At 42.8% G+C, this 18,336-nt stretch overlaps 1 protein-coding gene across 1 annotated transcript in view; it reads left to right on the top strand.

The window, feature by feature from the left end:
- The first annotated feature begins 2,575 nt into the window (after window positions 1–2,575).
- LOC124997549 (trinucleotide repeat-containing gene 6A protein-like) overlaps window positions 2,576–18,336 on the top strand; it is a 32,557-nt gene continuing 16,796 nt past the window's right edge. The window contains exons 1-5 of the mRNA XM_047571327.1: window positions 2,576–2,811; window positions 5,301–5,352; window positions 10,294–10,392; window positions 15,731–16,054; window positions 17,491–17,538. Of these exons, the coding sequence (XP_047427283.1) occupies window positions 17,493–17,538 (46 nt within the window). The 5' untranslated portion in view covers window positions 2,576–2,811; window positions 5,301–5,352; window positions 10,294–10,392; window positions 15,731–16,054; window positions 17,491–17,492. The remainder of the gene's footprint in view (window positions 2,812–5,300; window positions 5,353–10,293; window positions 10,393–15,730; window positions 16,055–17,490; window positions 17,539–18,336) is intronic.

Genomic DNA, 18,336 nt, shown 5'->3' with positions numbered 1-18,336 from the left:
CCAATAACAGGGAATATTTCCTGGTGGACGCAGCAGCAGGTTCTTTATAAATAAGACTATAATAATAATAATAATAATAATAATAATGATATAATTAATATTAATGAGGCCGGATTTAAACAAAGTGTCACCAGCTCCACATGGAAAGACTCATCTGCAGGATGGTTCTCAGGAAATAACAGCAGCCTCTGAATATTTATATTTATTTATAATTCTATACATCCAGTCGTCCTGGTGGATAATTAGTTCATGGAGATCTTTAGAGCCGAATGTTTCTGACCTGTGGAGCTGAATGTTTCTGATTTGTGGATCCGAATGTTTCTGACCTGTGGAGCTGAATGTTTCTGATCTGTAGAGCTGAATGTTTCTGATCTATAGAGCTGAATGTTTCTGACCTGTGGAGCTGAATGTTTCTGATTTGTGGAGCCGAATGTTTCTGAGCTGAATGTTTCTGATCTGTAGAGCTGAATGTTTCTGATCTATAGAGCTGAATGTTTCTGATCTGTGGAGCTGAATGTTTCTGATCTGTAGAGCTGAATGTTTCTGATCTGAGGAGCTGAATGTTTCTGACCTGTGGAGCTGAATGTTTCTGATCTATAGAGCTGAATGTTTCTGATCTGTGGAGCTGAATGTTTCTGATCTGTGGAGCTGAATGTTTCTGATCTATAGAGCTGAATGTTTCTGATCTATAGAGCTGAATGTTTCTGATCTGTGGAGCTGAATGTTTCTGATCTGTAGAGTTAAATGTTTCTGATCTGTGGAGCTGAACGTTTCTGATCCGTGGAGCTGAATGTTTCTGATCTGTGGAGCTGAATGTTTCTGATCTGTGGAGCTGAATGTTTCTGATCTGTGGAGCTAAATGTTTCTGATCTGTGGAGCTGAATGTTTCTGATCTGTGGAGCTGAATGTTTCTGATCTGTGGAGCTGAATGTTTCTGATCTGTGGAGCTGAATGTTTCTGATCTGAGGAGCTGAATGTTTCTGATCTATAGAGCTGAATGTTTCTGATCTGCGGAGCTAAATGTTTCTGATCTGTGGAGCTGAACGTTTCTGATCCGTGGAGCTGAATGTTTCTGATCTGTGGAGCTGAATGTTTCTGACCTGTGGAGCTGAATGTTTCTGATCCGTGGAGCTGAATGTTTCTGATCATGTCCTTCTCTTCTACCTTTCTCCTCCAGCAGATGTTTCCATCCAGGTTTCTTCCTGTCAAACAGAGTTTTTCTCTGGAGGTTTTAACTCTCTGAGTTCTGGAAAGATTCTCGCGGCAGTTTGAATAAATAAAGTTGAACTTAGTGAGAAAGACAAACAGAGAAACTGCCCTGAGCTCCTTTTAACATCAAACTTTAAACTAGTGGCTGTATTTACTAAAAGATGTTTGCTTTTGAATCTGTTTGCTCGTGTCGAAGTGACCCAAACCCTCCTGTTAAACTCTGTATCGTCTGATCTCGTCTTTGACTCCTGCTCAAATAAAACCATTACCTGGCCCCAGGTGAACTCTGCCTCACGGTCACATTCGCTCAGATAAGGTTGGGGGTTGTTTTTGCCACCGGAGGGTCAATGGTCACTCTCTCTGCTGCCGCCTCTCCTTTGTCTCCCTGGTGAAACGTTGCAGATTCCTCTCTGTGTTTGTTTCTCTGCTGTTCAGGCTTCTCTCTGTTTGCAGGTTTTCTTACATGAAACACCAAAAACCACCTCGTCCCCTCAGCGTGGACGTTTATGTCCACTCGTCCACACAGTTCCAGATGCTTTTCAGCCTGTGAGAGGAGACGGAGCTTTGATTAAAATTATTTTTACTCAAAGGAACTTTAAATAAGCCAATGAAATCAAACAGAAACACAACCATGTGAGTGAACGTTTGATTTCAGAGAGATTTTCCTTCTCTGTTTACATACTCTAGATTTTGTTTTTATTTCCCACTTAGATTCACATTTATTTCACCAAACACCAAAATAAAACCATTTGCACATGCACGTATTTATTTATTTTATTCTTCTTTCTTCAAACAAATACAAAGATATATTTACTTTTATTCATTTATTTTTTCTTCTCCTTTCTTCAAACAAATAGAAATGTATAATATTTATAATATTTATTCTTTTTTGTTAATTGATTTTATTATTCTTTCATCCAACTAATAGAAAATTATATATATTTCATTTTTTTACTACATTCTTCAAATAAATAAAAAGTAATAATATGTATTTTTTATTAATTATTTTATTCTACTTTCTTCAAGCAAATAGAATATTCTAATATTTATTTTATTTATCAATTTATTTTGTTCTTTCTTCAAACAAAAAGAAATTTATAATATTTATTTTTTATGTATTTAATTTCATCTATTTTTATTTTTATTTTTTTGTTTACAGGTTCACTACACAAGCACACTAAACTTTTTTTTCTTTGACTCTGCTGTTGTAAACTACAGTTTCCCTGTCGCGGAGCAAATAAAGTTCTTCTAATCTTCTTAACCATAAAATGTGTATGAACAGAGGGAATTAAACGTGGACGTGAGGTGAGTTGTGTGTAAAGAAGAATTTTTATTGAGGACTTGATGAGTTTTTATTGCTGTTTTATTTGCGCGTTTTGCGCTGAGACTCGGTGAGAGGAAGAGCTGAGCGTGTTTCCTGCTCCACGCACCGAGACGGATCCACGGAAGGTTCCCCTCAGTATAGTGAAGAAAAATGGCGACGGTCACGCAGGATGAATGTGAATGAATGCCTCCCCTCGTAGATGCTGCAAACGCGTTGAATTTCTTTAGCCTTACCGCCGGCTTTCACTTCCACTCTGTTGCACTTTATACTTAAATGAGGTGAGATAAGTTTTACGTTGGTTTATTTGTAAGAATCGTTTCTTTTCTCTTTTCGTTTTTTTTTTTTTTTTCTAGATCCCGGAGCAGGCTGTTGTTTAGTTAGCCACCATTAGCTCACGTAGCAGGCTAATGCGGCTAACTAGCATTTTACACTGGTATATGTAATAACTGTCTGGGTAAATATCTTGTTTGTGTTTGTCTGCGCACGGCGGAACGTTTTAATCCATCAGCAGACTAATATTTACATCTTTATTCGGCTTAAAACACGGCTTAACCTTGTGCTAGTTGCTAACTAGAATCGGTTGTGCGTAAATGTATCAAAATCATTTATTTTGCTCTTTCGTGAAATCGGCCTCTGGAAACATTCAAACTCTGATGTATGTGCATGTGTGAGAACGTGGTTTGCTTATTAAGAAAGCTGCAAATAATGTGCTTTTTGTAAATCATAAATTGGTTACGTTAGCACCATCAGCTCACGTAGCTCGCTAATGCGGCTAACTAGCTGCAGCTAACTAACTCGACCTTACTGCATTTTACAGTCGTACCTTTGGTAAATGTTTCGGTAAAGATCTTTTTTTTAATATTATTTTTTCTGCACATGGCTGAGCATTTAAATCTCCCAAAAGACAAATATTTATTTTTTATACGGCTTAAAATCCGTCGTAACCTTGCGCTAAATGCTACCTTGCATCGTTGTGCGTAAATCTATGAAAACACAATTTATTCGCACTTTCGTTAAACATGTCTCTGGAAATATTTAATAACTAACACATTTAGCGTGTGATTCTAACGTGTTTATTAAGAGAACTGCAAATAATACCATGTATATATATTTTAATAAGATTAGTTACGTTAGCCGCCAGTGGCTAACTAGCTCGGCTGTTAACTCGACCGTACTGCGTTTTACACTCATATCTTTGGTAAATATCCTGGTGAACAGTTTGTTTATTTGTGTCTGCACACGACTGAACATATAAGTCTTCCAGTAGACTGATATTTATATTTTTATTCCGCTTAACCTTGTGCTAAATGCTAACTTTCATCTGTTAATCCGAGCTGCGCGTAAATTTATCAAAAATAACTTATTCGCTCTTTCGTTATGTGTCTGTGGAAATATTTAGTCACCGACATATTTAGTGGACGGTAGTAGTTCGATCTAATTTATTTATCTAGATGACTGTTAATAATAGTAGATTTTTTTTAAAGTCATTAGATTGGTTGCGTTAGCCTCTAGCTAACTAGCTCGGCTAACTCGGGCTGGAAGCTGCGTTATTTGCGTGCATTTGACACACGGCTGGGTTTAATATCAGTAAATATATGAAATAACGGGGTTAAACGTGTAAACTAGTGAAACGTATCGTGGAGAAAGTGTGCGGCTGCAGACTGTGTCCCGGTCGCAGGGTTCGAGTCCCTGTCTCCGCTCGCAGAACCTCCTCTGCGGCCTTTTTTCTATTTTTTCAGACATATTCTTTCTTTTTTACTTTCTGCTCCGAGTCGACGACGCTGCAAACGGCATGAAAACACGCTTTAATTTGCATGCACCGGCCGTAGCGAGGTGCAGGCCGCCTTTGTGTCCGGCCGCGGTGCAGAGGCGTCGGGCTCTAGAAGAGAAGCCATGTTGGTTAAGCTGCAAGGAGGCAACAGCTGAGATAATGGCCGATCAGGACCCGAGCTGCAACTTTGACCTAGACCAGAGGGAGGGAGGGGGTCAGACGCGATTTAGTTGCAGCTCAATTTGATCTCAAGCCAGAATGTGCATTTTTTTCATCTTTTATAATCGAGTTACAGTCACGTACGTCAAAGTGCAGAGTCTCAGTTGTGCACACATCGCGTTCAGACAGGAGGGAAGGAGGGTTTAGAGCGGGGGGGGGGGGGGGGGGGGGGGCACATGCAGCCTGTTCTGATCTCAAGCTAGAATATGCATTTTCTTTTTAAGTGCAGACTCTCAGTTTTGCACACGTCACATGGAGGAAAACTAATTTTAGTTGCAGCCCAATTTGATCTCAAGCCAGAATGTGCATTTCTATTATAATTTAAGCTGTAATCCAGTTACACTCACATACCTGAAGTGCAGACTCTCTGTTTTGCACACATCACATTAAAGGTTTAGTTCAGGGGCAACATTCATCCCAGTTTGAACAGAAAACCAACCTTCAAGTAACAACAACTCCACACTTTTAACACATTTGTTTTAGTGCAAAGAAGAATGAGAATGTTTATATTTAATACATCCTCAGAAAAATGGAGTTTAGTGTAATCTGGGTTTGTTGTGGTCCAGGGGCTCAGCGTTGTGTTCACTCCGCTCATGCAGCTCAACCTGCATTTCCACATCAACCGGTTGAAATAGTTTTCACGGCTGCATCCTGTTTCTCTTCTAACTCGCGTTAACGTCGTACAGTTTAATGTTGCAGTGAAATGCAGCTGCACACATTCCAGGTTTGTTTACTCACTCCCAGAGATAATCATCTCATCTCCTCTCTCACTTTCAGAGATTTGGATTTGGAAGCTGTTGCCACCAAAGAAACTGAAGCATCTTAACAGGTCAGTGTGTCACCAGTGAGTCGGCCGCATCCAGCTCAACACAACGAATAAAGTCTCCGTTTAATGATGTTGTACGTTGAGGCTACACGGGTTGTTTCTGGTTCATCTTCATTTTTTATTATTCCACTCATGCATTTAATTCATGTGCATTCATAGTTTTGATTGACTCACCACTAAATATGAAATGAAACACTTTGACTCCAACATTTTCTCTTGATGAACCATTTGAAGATGAAATTCATGAATTAGACTTTAAGGTTTTCTCTGGATTATTCCAGCTCCTGATGCTCGTGTGCAGCGGTTGTGGTGGATATTTAAACGTGTCTGAACCGTTTAATGTTGGATGAGTGGAAACGCTGAAGCGTGTGTGATTGTGTGTTTTCTGGATGCAGTTGACGGTTAAAATGAAAGAAATCGTCCAGATGTTGACGCTGCTGTGCGGTGGATATGAGGTTGCGATGCCCGTACGTGGCTGTTGTGCTGCTGCAGCGCGAGGTTTCATTTTTACAAAGATTTTTAGATGTGACGTCATGTCCCACGCAAATCTGTGCACGAATGTTTACAACTTGTTTATATCAACGAGACTTTGAGACGAAGTCCAACGTGATTCATGAGCGGATTGTTGTAGCTGGAGCTCGGTGAGTGATAAAGCGGCGACTAGCAGCTTTCTAGCAGCTTCTCTTTAGATGGTGGTGTGTGTTTTTTTGGGGTGGCGGGGGTCGGGGGGGGCTCGGCTCGGCCAGCTCCTGCTTATGCAAGCACATGCAGTTCCGTTTGAATTGAATCGGAGGGTCTGGGTCGGTCTGGGCCGCTTTGTGCTGAGTAAGCCGTGCTGTTTTAAAACGGCTAAATGACGAGCCAGAGTCCTGGTGTTTTGTGTGAGCGGGGGGGGGGGGGGTGCAGCTCTTTGTGTTCATATAGTGGGTCCACATACACAATAGAGCCCTGGACCACTACTCTCTGCACATGCTCAATTTGATCCGCTGGAGTTCGGTTTCTGATTTCCTGAATATTTGGTGTCTTGTTTTTGTCGGCGCTGTGTTTCTTGTGTTTCTTGTCGTCATGGCTGCTAAAACTAGCCGACGATGGTTCATATTTTCCAGCTGTGTGTGAGTCCTGCTGAAAGAACGTGGAGGAGGAGGAGGCGCTGCTCATGTTTTCAAATGTAAAATCATTTTTATAGCCTTTGGGAAGTGTTTTATTTTTACCGTGTTGCTGCATGTTTGATTTGAGAGAAATCTGATTCAGTGTTTATCTCGCTCTGCAGCTGCTTTTCACATTTAAACCGACTTCGCTTTCCTGCGTCCTTTTGTTAAAATGTTAGTTTCATACATTTGTCTCGTGAAGCGACAGTGAATCAGCAGAACAGTCTTTCTTGATGTAAACATCGGCTCATTTCCACCGTAAACAAACTGTAATGTAATAAACAAAACCTGGGAGACGAATAAGAATAATAAAAAACTAAAACCCGCCCTTGTTCTACATGTTCTAGTCCTAAACATGAGGTTATTGGTTTCCACATCTCGTCATTCGGAGCAAATCAAGTCCTTTCAGGATGTTAATCGACCTGTGAACGAGACTCAAAACTTAAAAAAAATAAAAAGGCAAAGTTGTGTTTATGATGTGAAACCAGAGGAGAAACTGTGCAGGAAGTACCTCAGATTTCTGAATGATGACATTTTATCATAGTGGAACTAAACTGTTGTGAAATAATCACCAGCAATAACACAAGTAACACAATAAAAATAATCTAAAACAGATTATTTCCCTTGACTTTGGTCTTTGTTTGCTTTCACTTTTGTTTTGAGTGGGTTCCTAATAAAGACGGGATGTGTTGCTGAATCAGGCCTCGGCCCAGATTCTGGTGCGTTTAATGCTGCAGTGCAGTAGTTGGAGCTCAGGTAGTTGACCGTTGCCCTCCTGAGCCGTAAAGCCACGCCTGAATGTGGTCGCCGAGCAGAGCGCGGCTCAGAAACGCTGCGTTTGACAAGTGCTCGCTCCGACAGGATGTCAGCGGCACAGTTTGACGTAAACAAGTTGTTAAAGCGGCGCTAACTCCAGCTCCGCTATCGTCTCTGCACAAGTTTAGCTTTTAAACAACAAAAATATTAACACGCAAACCTATAAATCAGTTTTTTATCTTCACTGAATCGTTTTAAAGTCCCTTTCTGCCAGCAGAGCAGTCTGATTCCTTTTCTCCACACACACAGATCAGGTTTCCTTCCTAAAGTTACCGTGACCTGAGATGAACCGGCCGCGCTCTGACTGCAGCTTTAATGCAGCTCGACTGGAAATGTCACCTCTCACAGTGTCGGCCTCACAACTGGACGCGTGTGATGAGGACGAGACGCCGTCGTCCTCTGGGAGACGGACGGCGTCTCCGCACTAATGAAACGAGCTCCGGGCTCAGACACAAAGTCTGCGCTTCATGTTTGGAAGCAGCTCAGATCAGTCGCGTCTCTCAGAGAATTATTTCACTAATAAACACAAACACACGTACAGTTTATTTAGTGACGGTTAAATCAGTCCCTTTAGTAGGAATTAAATATAACAGACATATAAACTCGTTTATTCATTTTATTTTTATTCCTGTCATTTGTCCTTCTGTGTCGAGCTGTAAATCACGTATGAAACTTTATTTAATCCACAATAAAACATCAGAAACATATTTGAAGCTTCAGGGAGAATAAAAATGATTTAACTTCCAGCTCCTAACAACACAAAGCTTCTTTTGCTGTGTTTGTGCAGATGGACTCTGAAGTCATTTGAGGCGTTTTATTACAGTTACACATTAACACAGGAGTTAAAGAATAAAAACAAAGAGGACGCGTTTGGTCGGGAACAAGTGAACTAAACGAGACGAAGGTTTTAACGTCCATTAATTAACATTTAAATACATTCAGGGACGTCTTTGACGTATTCGGTGATCGGTGAGAAGCAGCTGGTCAATAGATCAGGACCTTTGAATTTAATTGATTTATTTATTCATTCATCAGAAGCTGCTCCAGTTTCCGTTTAAACATTAATTTCTATTGACCCTTTAACGTCCAGCGGCTCCATGAACCAATCAGAGCTCAGGACTCGAGCCGCATGATGTAACGCGTCATTTCCTTCTGGTTCCATTGATAAAAGTCACAACGTTTTTTAACTGTGTGTAATTCTGACTTTAGTAAAACTTCAGCTTTGTCTTTGTCTCCAACATGTTTCATTTAGTCTAAATACGTTTGTGCTCGTTTAAAACATTTCTAATGAAGATTTGTTTCCCGGGAACAAATGGAGGTCGTAAACAACAACATAAACTTCTCCTCCTCACCCTCCTCACCCTCCTCACCCTCCTCACCCCTTCATCTTCACCTCCTCCGTCAGCTGTAGCTGTTGGGGGGGAGGGAGGTGGAGGTTGGTCCATTCATAAACAGATGCTTTCCGCTGCTGTTGTTGTTGTTGTTGGACCATCTGCTGAAGCACTTGATGGTTGGATGAGAGGAGGGGGAGGGAGGGAGGGAGGGGGGAGGAGGGTGAGGGATGGGGGAGGGAGGGGGGAGGAGGGGGAACAATGAGGAACAATGAGGAACTTCTCAGATCCTTGAGTCGTCAATGAGTTTAAGTGGGAGTTTAAATGTCACCAGAATCTGCAGCTTTAACTTCATCTGACATTTAAATTTTCAGTCTCTGCAACTTGTTCATTAATTAATAATTAAATTCTGCCTCTTTTTCACTGTGCAAAGTAAAAAACAGTAGATAAACATTTCTCGGCTCTTATCACATATATATTGGGTGGTTCTGAGGAAACTTAAGTATCTTTATGAGCAGCTCTTTGGACCAAAGCTTAGTTTAGCTTGAAGCTTCTGCTGCCAGTGGATCTGTGAAGTAAAGATACTGAAGCTCAGCTTCTGTTTTTGGCTCCACGTGGAATAAAAGATAAAAACCTAATGTATATTATTCAGAAGGGACTGACCAGATATCTGTGTCTAATATATAGTCCGAGTGAGACCACATGCGGCTCTGAAGCTGATTAAATGAGTCAGATGTGATGGTTAATTCTGAGCAGGATAATATTATATATTTGCTCTGAACGTGTCTGATAATTTAAAAACAAGCCTCCGTTCACTAACTACAGTACAACTCGTCTCCTGTGTGCAGCTAAATGAAAACGGTTCCACGTCGCTGCACATTTCAAGTTGCTGTCTGAGTAAAGCCAAGGTAAAAGCTGTGCAGTAATCTGATGATTGGATTAGTCTGCAGCTTTCTCCTGCAGGACGGAGTAACGCTGCTCAGCCCGACACCGACAGGAGGTTAAAGAGGCCGTTTAATGTGCAGAAATATTTAAATGTTTGTGTGCAGGAGAAATATACCAAGACACTGAGACTGAACAAATGTGCAAAAACAGAATTCACAGAATCCTGCACCAGTAAACGTCTCAGGATGTTTTTCTGAAGCTGATCGTCTGTTCTCAACCCTCATTTATTTGTTCAAGATGGAGACGTGTGAACGTTGCACATGTAAAAAAAGATAAAACCAACGATTGATTATTATTATTATCATTATTATTATTATTATTATTATTATTGTGGAAACCTGTTTCCCAAAAGTCTGAATATATTATTCTAACCTTTATTTAACCAGGTGACCAATGAGGCAGCAGCACACGTCATAACGATCAGGACCGAACAAACAAGCAGCAAAAAATCCTACACAAAAACATTAAAGTATAAAAACACTACCACAAATTTCTCCACGTTTGCTCCGGGCAGACGAGCGTTTTAGTTTCTGTTTCACGATCTCTAATCTAATCTCTAATTGTCACATTTCGTATCGCGCTGCCTCAAACTTTGCACCACTCCAAGAATAATCTGCAACTTTTCGAGGCTAAACGAGGAGATTAAGCTGAAAGGAGCTGATTTTTCCTGCACTGAAGTTTTGTTTTGCTGGTGTCGTCCACAGGGAACACGCCCACAGAGGGAAGAACAGTGGATGGAAGAGAGAGAGCGACGGAGAGAGTGATAAGGACGGAGGAGAGGAAGATACAGGACTGGACATCAGGTCTGAGTTGAAGTTGTGCTGCTCCAGGTTATAAAGTCTCTGTTCTTATATTTCACATGAGAGTTTTTAAAATACATGTAGTGAAGTCTCATTGGTCCTGGTCGTCATTGGTTGATAGTCGGCTCAGAAACTTGGCTAAAACCTGCAGAAAGTCCATATTTCAGGATTCAGACACGTCTGAGGCTTGTTTCTGTGTTTTGTGACGGATGCATTAGTTTTTATAAATGTGCTCAGCTCTGACGCCGTGTTTCTGGTGGACAGAAGCTCGTTGGTTTGCAGGTGAGACGTTGGTGTGGGTGGACGCGCTGCTGTTTAAATCGCTGGGTGACTGAATGAAGCTTAAAGCAGCTGATGATTCACAGGAAGCTCAAGCTCTTTTTTTTTTGTTTGTTTGTTTTTGTACGTCCATGGTTTGACATCAGAGCCCTCAAACTAACCCCGCCCTTCACACGGCGTCTTATCAGCTGCTGCACACGCTCACGCTGCACACGTCTAATCTGAGGCCGGCGGCGTCCAGACGCAGAGACGCAGGGACGACACCGTCCACCTCGTCCACCTCGTCCACCTCGTCCACGTCCCACACCGATATCTGAGCTCTGGTATCGGCCTCTGATACAGAACAACAGCACTGAAGTATCACTACGTCTCATTGTTTGGAGACACAACATCAGACTCAACTTACACATTTCCTTTAATACATAAGCAGATATAAAAGTATTTATTAAATAACTGGTCTTAAACCAATAACTTCAGTATCTTGGTCAAACATGTAGAAACATACAATGAAACGTAAATCATAAAGGAGCTGAAACAGTGATTTCTGTTGGAGGAAACTCTTTGGTTCAACGTGAGCGGCTTCATCCCAGCGTAGATCTGCACCGGATAGATCTGCATGAATCCATACCTGATGTAGAATAACTCGGTACCAGCGTCAGAGGAGACCTGCCCTTTAAAGCAGGTCCGACCGTTCTGGCTTGTTAGCCATTAAATTAGGAACATTTGCAGCCTTTAGACTTTCAGACGTTTATCTTCATTACTTTATTTGACTTTATCTTGTATGTTCTTAAATAATAATCTACGTCAGCTAGAAGAAACAAATCATTTTATTCAAACACAGTTATTGATCAAACTTTTATCAGAAATATATGAGAATATATTAATATTGTTTTGTGAGTTTGGTGGAATCTTTTACGTTTTAGTTGCATGTGTTTATTAGGAGCATTTTAAGATTAAAATTGGCAGAGAGTTGAGCAGCTTTAAGTTGACGGTTGGTTTTTGGTGAAGGTATCGATGGAAACTCTCTGGTATGAGCGTCTCCTGCTCAGACAAGCCCGAAGGAGCGGGAGGGTTTAGGAACGAGCTGCAACACATCCAGGAAGCAACTGATTTTATTCAGAGATACGAGTCTGTAACGAAGTATAAAACCAGGGTTTCAAACTTTACACGAGCAGCAGCTCAGATGTCGCACATACGGTCCCTCCACAGGGTCTAAGCTGGTCCTCAGCGGGAGTTTCACTATGTGTGAACAGGGAATAAAAGGGTTTTAATGAACATAACTTCTCATTTATCCACTTTATTCAGAGAGGTGGACACAACACGACACTGAGACCAGGACTAGATCCAGGACCAGGACCAGGACTAGACAGAACACGACACTGAGACCAGGACTAGACAGACCCATGACCAGGACTAGACAGAACCAGGAGCAGGACTAGACAGACTCGGGACTAGACAGACCAGGACTAGACAGACCCATGACCAGGACTAGACAGACTCGGGACTAGACAGCAGACGGACCCAGGGACATATTAAACAGTGTTTTATTAAATGCAAACATCCTCCTGGTTGTTCTTCTTTGCACTGAAACAAATGTTCATAGGTTTTTATGTTATTTCCTGGTTCGACCCTTGAGATCAAACTAAACGTGGCCCCTGAACTAAAACACGTCTTTATTTTTCTATTTCCCGTAACAACGATGAGCATTTAATACAGACACACCTTATTCAAATCCTAAAAACATGCAGCTTTTCTTCCTGAGGACTAGTGCGTTTCACTGGATGCCGATGATGTTAAAAATGTGTTTGCTACTGGCAACAAAGCGCCGAGCTTCAAATAGGTCTCAGTCGCATGGCAACGGGAACAGGACTCAGAGAGGGTTTAGTTAGACCACGTTCGGTTTCTGTCCAGGCTCATTAAACACTTGGGTTTGTTTGAAACGTGCAGACGCGTTCAGGGAGTTAAACCAAACACCGAAAACCAGCAAAGTCTCTTTAGTTTGACTCTTGAGGAAGTTTCATGCGAGTTGGAAGCTGCAGCTGAATTCCTCTCTGACAGGAATGTGCTACAGCCTCTCTCTTCCTCCTTCACATTTCTTTATATATATATTTTTATATTTTCTGGTTTGTCTTTTGTTCACATTTCTTTCTGTCTCGTGTCGTGTGTCCCCCCCCACCAACCATCTGTAAGATGATAGCGGTGCAGATAGCTGCCAACTCCAGGGGCCTCAGCGAGCAGAGGAACAGACTGTTCTCTGTGCGCTGAGCTGCTGCATTCATACGCCTGGAATCATGTTAACATTACGTTAAATACAGCTTTATTTCACAGGAACGCTCAACAATAGACGCTCAGTACAAAGCAGTCGGCTAAAGGCTAAAGGGAAGGACGCTACCAACCATTGTTCAGTGTGGATTAGTTTTCAACTTGTACAATAACTTTTCTGACAATTTAAAGACTGAGGCTGCAAATAAACATCATTATAAGAGTTAATTCACCAGTTTACAATGTTTATAACTTTCAGAAATGATACTATCACAACATTAAACGATTAAAATCCCAGAATTAAAGTTAGAATTTATTCTATGAAGAAATAACTATTTTATTTTGTAATATATGCAACTAGTTTTCATCTTTTACGTGTCAGGAACAGGAAGTTGAGGTTCAGCCCTGTGATTGGTTGTCAGCCGACCAATCAGGAGAAAGTATAAACGTTAACAATCAAACCCACGTAGACATAGATCAGAGCTAATGTGGCCTCCTCCTAGTTTTAAGTTCATCCCCGGTTTATTTTCTGTTGAGATGCTTTTGTCGACCATTTGATTTTAACAAACTGAGCCTCATTTTATTGTTTCCACGTAAAGAATTAAAAGAATTAAATGGTTGTAGTTGTTGATGAGAAACATCCTAACGCTGGTCGGGTTCAGTCCCGTCTGCAGCGTCTGCCTTCGCTGACTGGTTTGACGCTTCCTTGTAAGGATAAATCCCTGCACAGATGCTTCATGGCTGACAGAGGTGTTTCCATGTAAGCGATTGACTAAGATTCATGGAAGTAAACAGCTCCGTTTGCTATTTCTGTGTCTGAGGGAGGGAGCAGTTTTCCTGAATTCTTCCCGTCTCTAAATCCATTTGGGTCGTCAGGCTTCCTGGGGGAGTTATTGTTGATGATATCACTGCATCTTTATTGGCTCCAGAGCGAAGCAGCTTCCATGTCTCGGTGCTGGAGCTGTTCCCAGCTCGACCTAGTGAGTTAATAAAGTTCAGAGTGTGTCTGGTCGGGGTGAGATTCACCGCTGGTTATTGATTCCAGCCTCTGAAGGAGGTTTTTATTTGTGTTTTGCAGGATTTAACTTCACAGCGAACAGGTTTTTATATTTAAACCGTTAGAGTCTCATGCTTCGTCGTCCACACATGAGTCTGTTTGTTCTCTTATCGCGTTGGCTGGTGAACAGAGTGGTTGTTATTTGAACTGGAGGGTTATAAATAGACCTGTGTACTGCTGCAGCAGGCGGAAAGCTAACACACTGGCTAACCTGCTGTAGGAAAAGGTCAGGAGACACACTCCACTTCTTACTGTCAAACACACCGGCCCAGGTCCTCAGGAGGACGTCTCCTCGTATTGTTTTCATTCCCCTCCCCTGGTCTTAGTCCTGGTCTTAGTCCTGGTCTCTGCTCTCGGGTAAAAGGTTTCCCTCTGCGGTGGTTTTCTAGTGCAGCGCTGGCAGCTTTAAGCCCGTTGTATAACCATAATCTAGTCTTACCCAAACACTGGGAGAGAGGGGAGGGTGCGGTGGTCAGCCTCAACTTTCCTCTCGGTGCGTTTCCAGCTCCTAAACTCTTCATCGGTGCAAAATGTTTAAGTCTTCATCAAGGCAGAAGCTGCGTTTCCAAAACATCACGATTGGAGGTGGAAAAAACGTAGAAAACATGCAACTCTCGTCAGTGATCAGCTGTTTTAGCTTCTTGTGAAGACGCCGGCTGTCGATTCATTTGAAACGTGGTCAAAGCTGCAACAAACTACAGACACTTTAGGACAGTGAACATGTTTTTATGCAGTGGTGCATGTAGGACATAAATGTTTAAATGTTATTGATGAGACAAGAAACTACTTTGGACCAATGTCTAGAAATTATAAAAGATTTGTTCTATGACGTTTCCTAAGAAAAACCCAACAAACACTAAAGAACATATGTGAGCTGCTCATTGGTCGACACATTTCACAAATAAAGTCATGACAACCACCAGGTTTTCTTTGGTGCAAATTAAAGTTTTTATCATTTAGACTCGTTTACGAAGTGATAAAAAAAATGACCACACATTATTTTGTTTAGTGCGTCATCGCTACACGTCCGTTCTTTTCCTTCTAAACCAGGTTTATGCTGCTAATGACTAAGTGCTACTACGTCCTGACGTCTCCTCATGTTCTTCTCTGAATCATTTGACCAGATGATAATTTGCTAACTAACAGTCCTCACAGGACCAGCTCAGTCTGGACCTCTGATAATCTGTAATAACGCCGGACGTCGTGCGTGATCTTAATCCTTTAAACTGCGTGAATCGTCCATGTTTGTAATTAGTAAAGTAAAAATTACACCATGAATGACCTGAGGCCTGTTTCTGGTAACACACAGTTCCTGAGATAAAACAAATCCAGTGTGAATCAGCGTCATCGTTCTGGAGAATCATGAAGGTTGTTTAATAAATCAAAGCGTTGACAGATGTTGGGGAGCAAAGTGGAGATTTGGCCACGGATGAAATCATTAAATCCAGCATGAATGTGTTCATGTGTGAAGGTGGAGCTGGTTTAAATACCGACAGGTCCTCGGTCATTTCTTCCCCCGGGTCAGTAGCATCTAAAATATAGTTTTTATTATCAATTAGACGGGAAGTAGCAGAGCTATAACTACAGCTGGTACATTAGCTCGTTGATCCCGTGTGAATGCGCCTCATGAATGTCAGACGCAGGTAATAACTGACCCACAGGACGTCCCAGGTCAAACTAATCCCGTGTGAATAAGGCTTAACCCTCTTGTCTCTTTGTCTCTTTGTCTCGTTGTCTCTGCAGTGCTGGAGCAGACCAAGTCAAGACAGAGTCCGTCTTCAACTGAACCACATACCCCCCTTCCCCTTCCCCGCACACGACACCACACACACAAACACACACACCTACAATCTTCAGCGATGCCAAGGGCTCCTGATCAGCCTGACAGGCCCCGCCCCTTCACCTTCGACCCTTGAGGCCCCGCTCTCTGAGCTTTGACCTTTGACCCCCCCCACCACCGCGTCAACCTGGGAACCAGAGGTCACCTGTTCTCCACTCAGCCCGGGGACGCCTTCCTGCCCGGCCAGGAGCCGCTGCAGCCTCCACCACCACCAGCGGCGCTCACAGGTAAACCTCACCTCTGACTGGACGCAGGTCGACGCTGCAACAGCTGCAACAGCTGCAACAGCTGCAACAGCTGCAACAGCTGCAACACTGTGCAGCCAAAAGTATTCGCTCACCTGCCTTTACACACCTGTGTCCTCCAGGGACGTCCAGTCTGAGTCTCCAGGGTTTAACGTGACGTCTCCAGCTCCTCTGGTTCATGTGTTGATGGGAGTTTTTGACCCGTCCTCCAGAACCTCATTAGTGATGCTGGAGGAGGATCTAGTTCATCCCAGAGGGGTTCTATGGGGGTCAGGACTCTGTGAGGCCGGTTCCTCCTCATCCAGGTCTTTATGGACCTGGCTTTGTCTCTGGTGCTCAGTCAGGGTGGAACAGGAAGGGAGTCGTCCCCAAACTCCAAAAACCTCACAGTTCCTTTAACTGGAACTAAGGGGCCAAGTCCAACTCCTGAACAACCAGCCCCCCCATAAACCCCACCTCCACCAAACTCCCCCCTTGGCCCAGTGCAGTCAGACCAGCAGCGTTCTCCTGGGAACCTCCAGACCCAGACTGGTCCATCAGGTTTCCAGATGTCCCTCCAGAGAACGTCTCCACTGCTCTAGAGTCCAGTGGAGCTGCATCCCACGCTCTGCATCCCACGCTCTGCATCCCACGCTCTGCATCCCACGCTCTGCATCCCACGCTCTGCATGGACCATGTTTGGCTGGGATGCAGCTGCTGGGCCATGGAAACCCATTCATAAAGCCCCCCCCCCCAAACAGTCTTTCACTAATGTTAAGTCTGGAGACTGTGATATGAAGGAACCCCTGGACTCACTGGTTAGGACGGATGAGTGAATACTGTTGGCTGCATAGTTTATGTGTCTGATTAGATCATGTTTTTGTGTTTTATTGAGATGCACCTTCACTGTCCAGTTTATTAGAGACACTAGTGAATGCGTTCTAATATAAAAACCCTCTGTATATTGGATTTATCTGGTAAATTTCACCCAACAACCAATCAGAACAATTGCTGTCTGTCAATCTCCTGTCAATCATAAAGTTAAGCCCCGCCCCCAAACAGTCTGATTGGCCCAGAGACTCCACATAAACTTAACAATAATGGGTAAAGTTGGTCTGTTTGTTTCTAGTTGACACATAAACACATAGTCATGAAGAGGGTTTAGAACTGAACATTCCCTGGTTTAACTAATGAACTGCACAGAAATATGTACATGTACGTGGAACAACCTGAAATAATTCTGTATCATAAAGTAATTTATTATTAGCAGCAGCGTCTGACCACTAATACACCTGTACCTGCTCGTCCTCCTCTGCCTCATCTTAACACCTTCCCTTCCTGTTTGCTCGGTTCTCATTGAATGATCTTTTTGTCTCTTTCTAACATCCTCCTCCTGTTTGTTTTCTGTCTCTAACTCCCTCTTTCCTCTGTGTTTCCAGGCATGGCTCCCATTCGGGACTCCGTCAGTCACTCCCCTAATCAGACAGGTGACTACACAAAGCCTCCTCCTTCCTCTCTTTGTGGTTTTACTTTGCTTTTCTTTCTACCTCCCAACGTTTGTCCCCGACTTCTACTGATGATGCATCGTTGTACAACTGGATCTGGGGATGATTTCACTTTGCACGATACTTTCATGACCAGTTTCCCACAGAACATTTGAAGGAAAAAGTTCCTCTTGAGCCTCTTGAACTGATTCTGCTCCAGCAAAGATCTGAAAGACTTTGAGTTAGTTTGTCAGGATTGTCCAGATTCTGATAAGAGCCGAGTCACATGAGGCCAGATTAGATTCTTCTACACAAATAAGGCAAATTCACTGCATCAACATTAACTTTCCATCTGAGAATTCCCTCGTTATCATGTATGAGGTCATATCCTGATCAGACAAAGGGTTTAAACCAAGTCTGAGTCTCCCGTCCTTCCTGCTCCTCCTCCTCCTCCTCCTCCTCCCTCCTCCTCCTCCTCCTCCTCCTCCTCCTCCTCCTCCTCCGTCCTGCCGCCTCCTGAAGCCCGGTTTATAGCCCTGGCACTGCTTCTGGTTCCTGCTGTGGGGACAAAATGGTGGCAGCTGTGTCCAGGCTCGGTTCTGGCGCTGATCACATCCAGAACCGTGGGGCGGCCGAGGCCGAGAGGCGACGTGTGAAAGACGTCTTTAAAAAACCAAACATCTGAGCTTTGATCAGAGAACAAGGAACTTTACAACGTATGGTCAGAAACTTTGTGTTGTAACTGAAAGAATGATGGATAAAAGTTTTTTTATTGTCCTTCCTGAACCTGTGTATACTACA

Source organism: Mugil cephalus, chromosome 20, assembly GCF_022458985.1.
Source record: "Mugil cephalus isolate CIBA_MC_2020 chromosome 20, CIBA_Mcephalus_1.1, whole genome shotgun sequence".
Taxonomy (NCBI): domain Eukaryota; kingdom Metazoa; phylum Chordata; class Actinopteri; order Mugiliformes; family Mugilidae; genus Mugil; species Mugil cephalus.
Note: the sequence above shows the minus strand (reverse complement) of the source record. Positions and strands in the feature narration are given on the sequence as shown.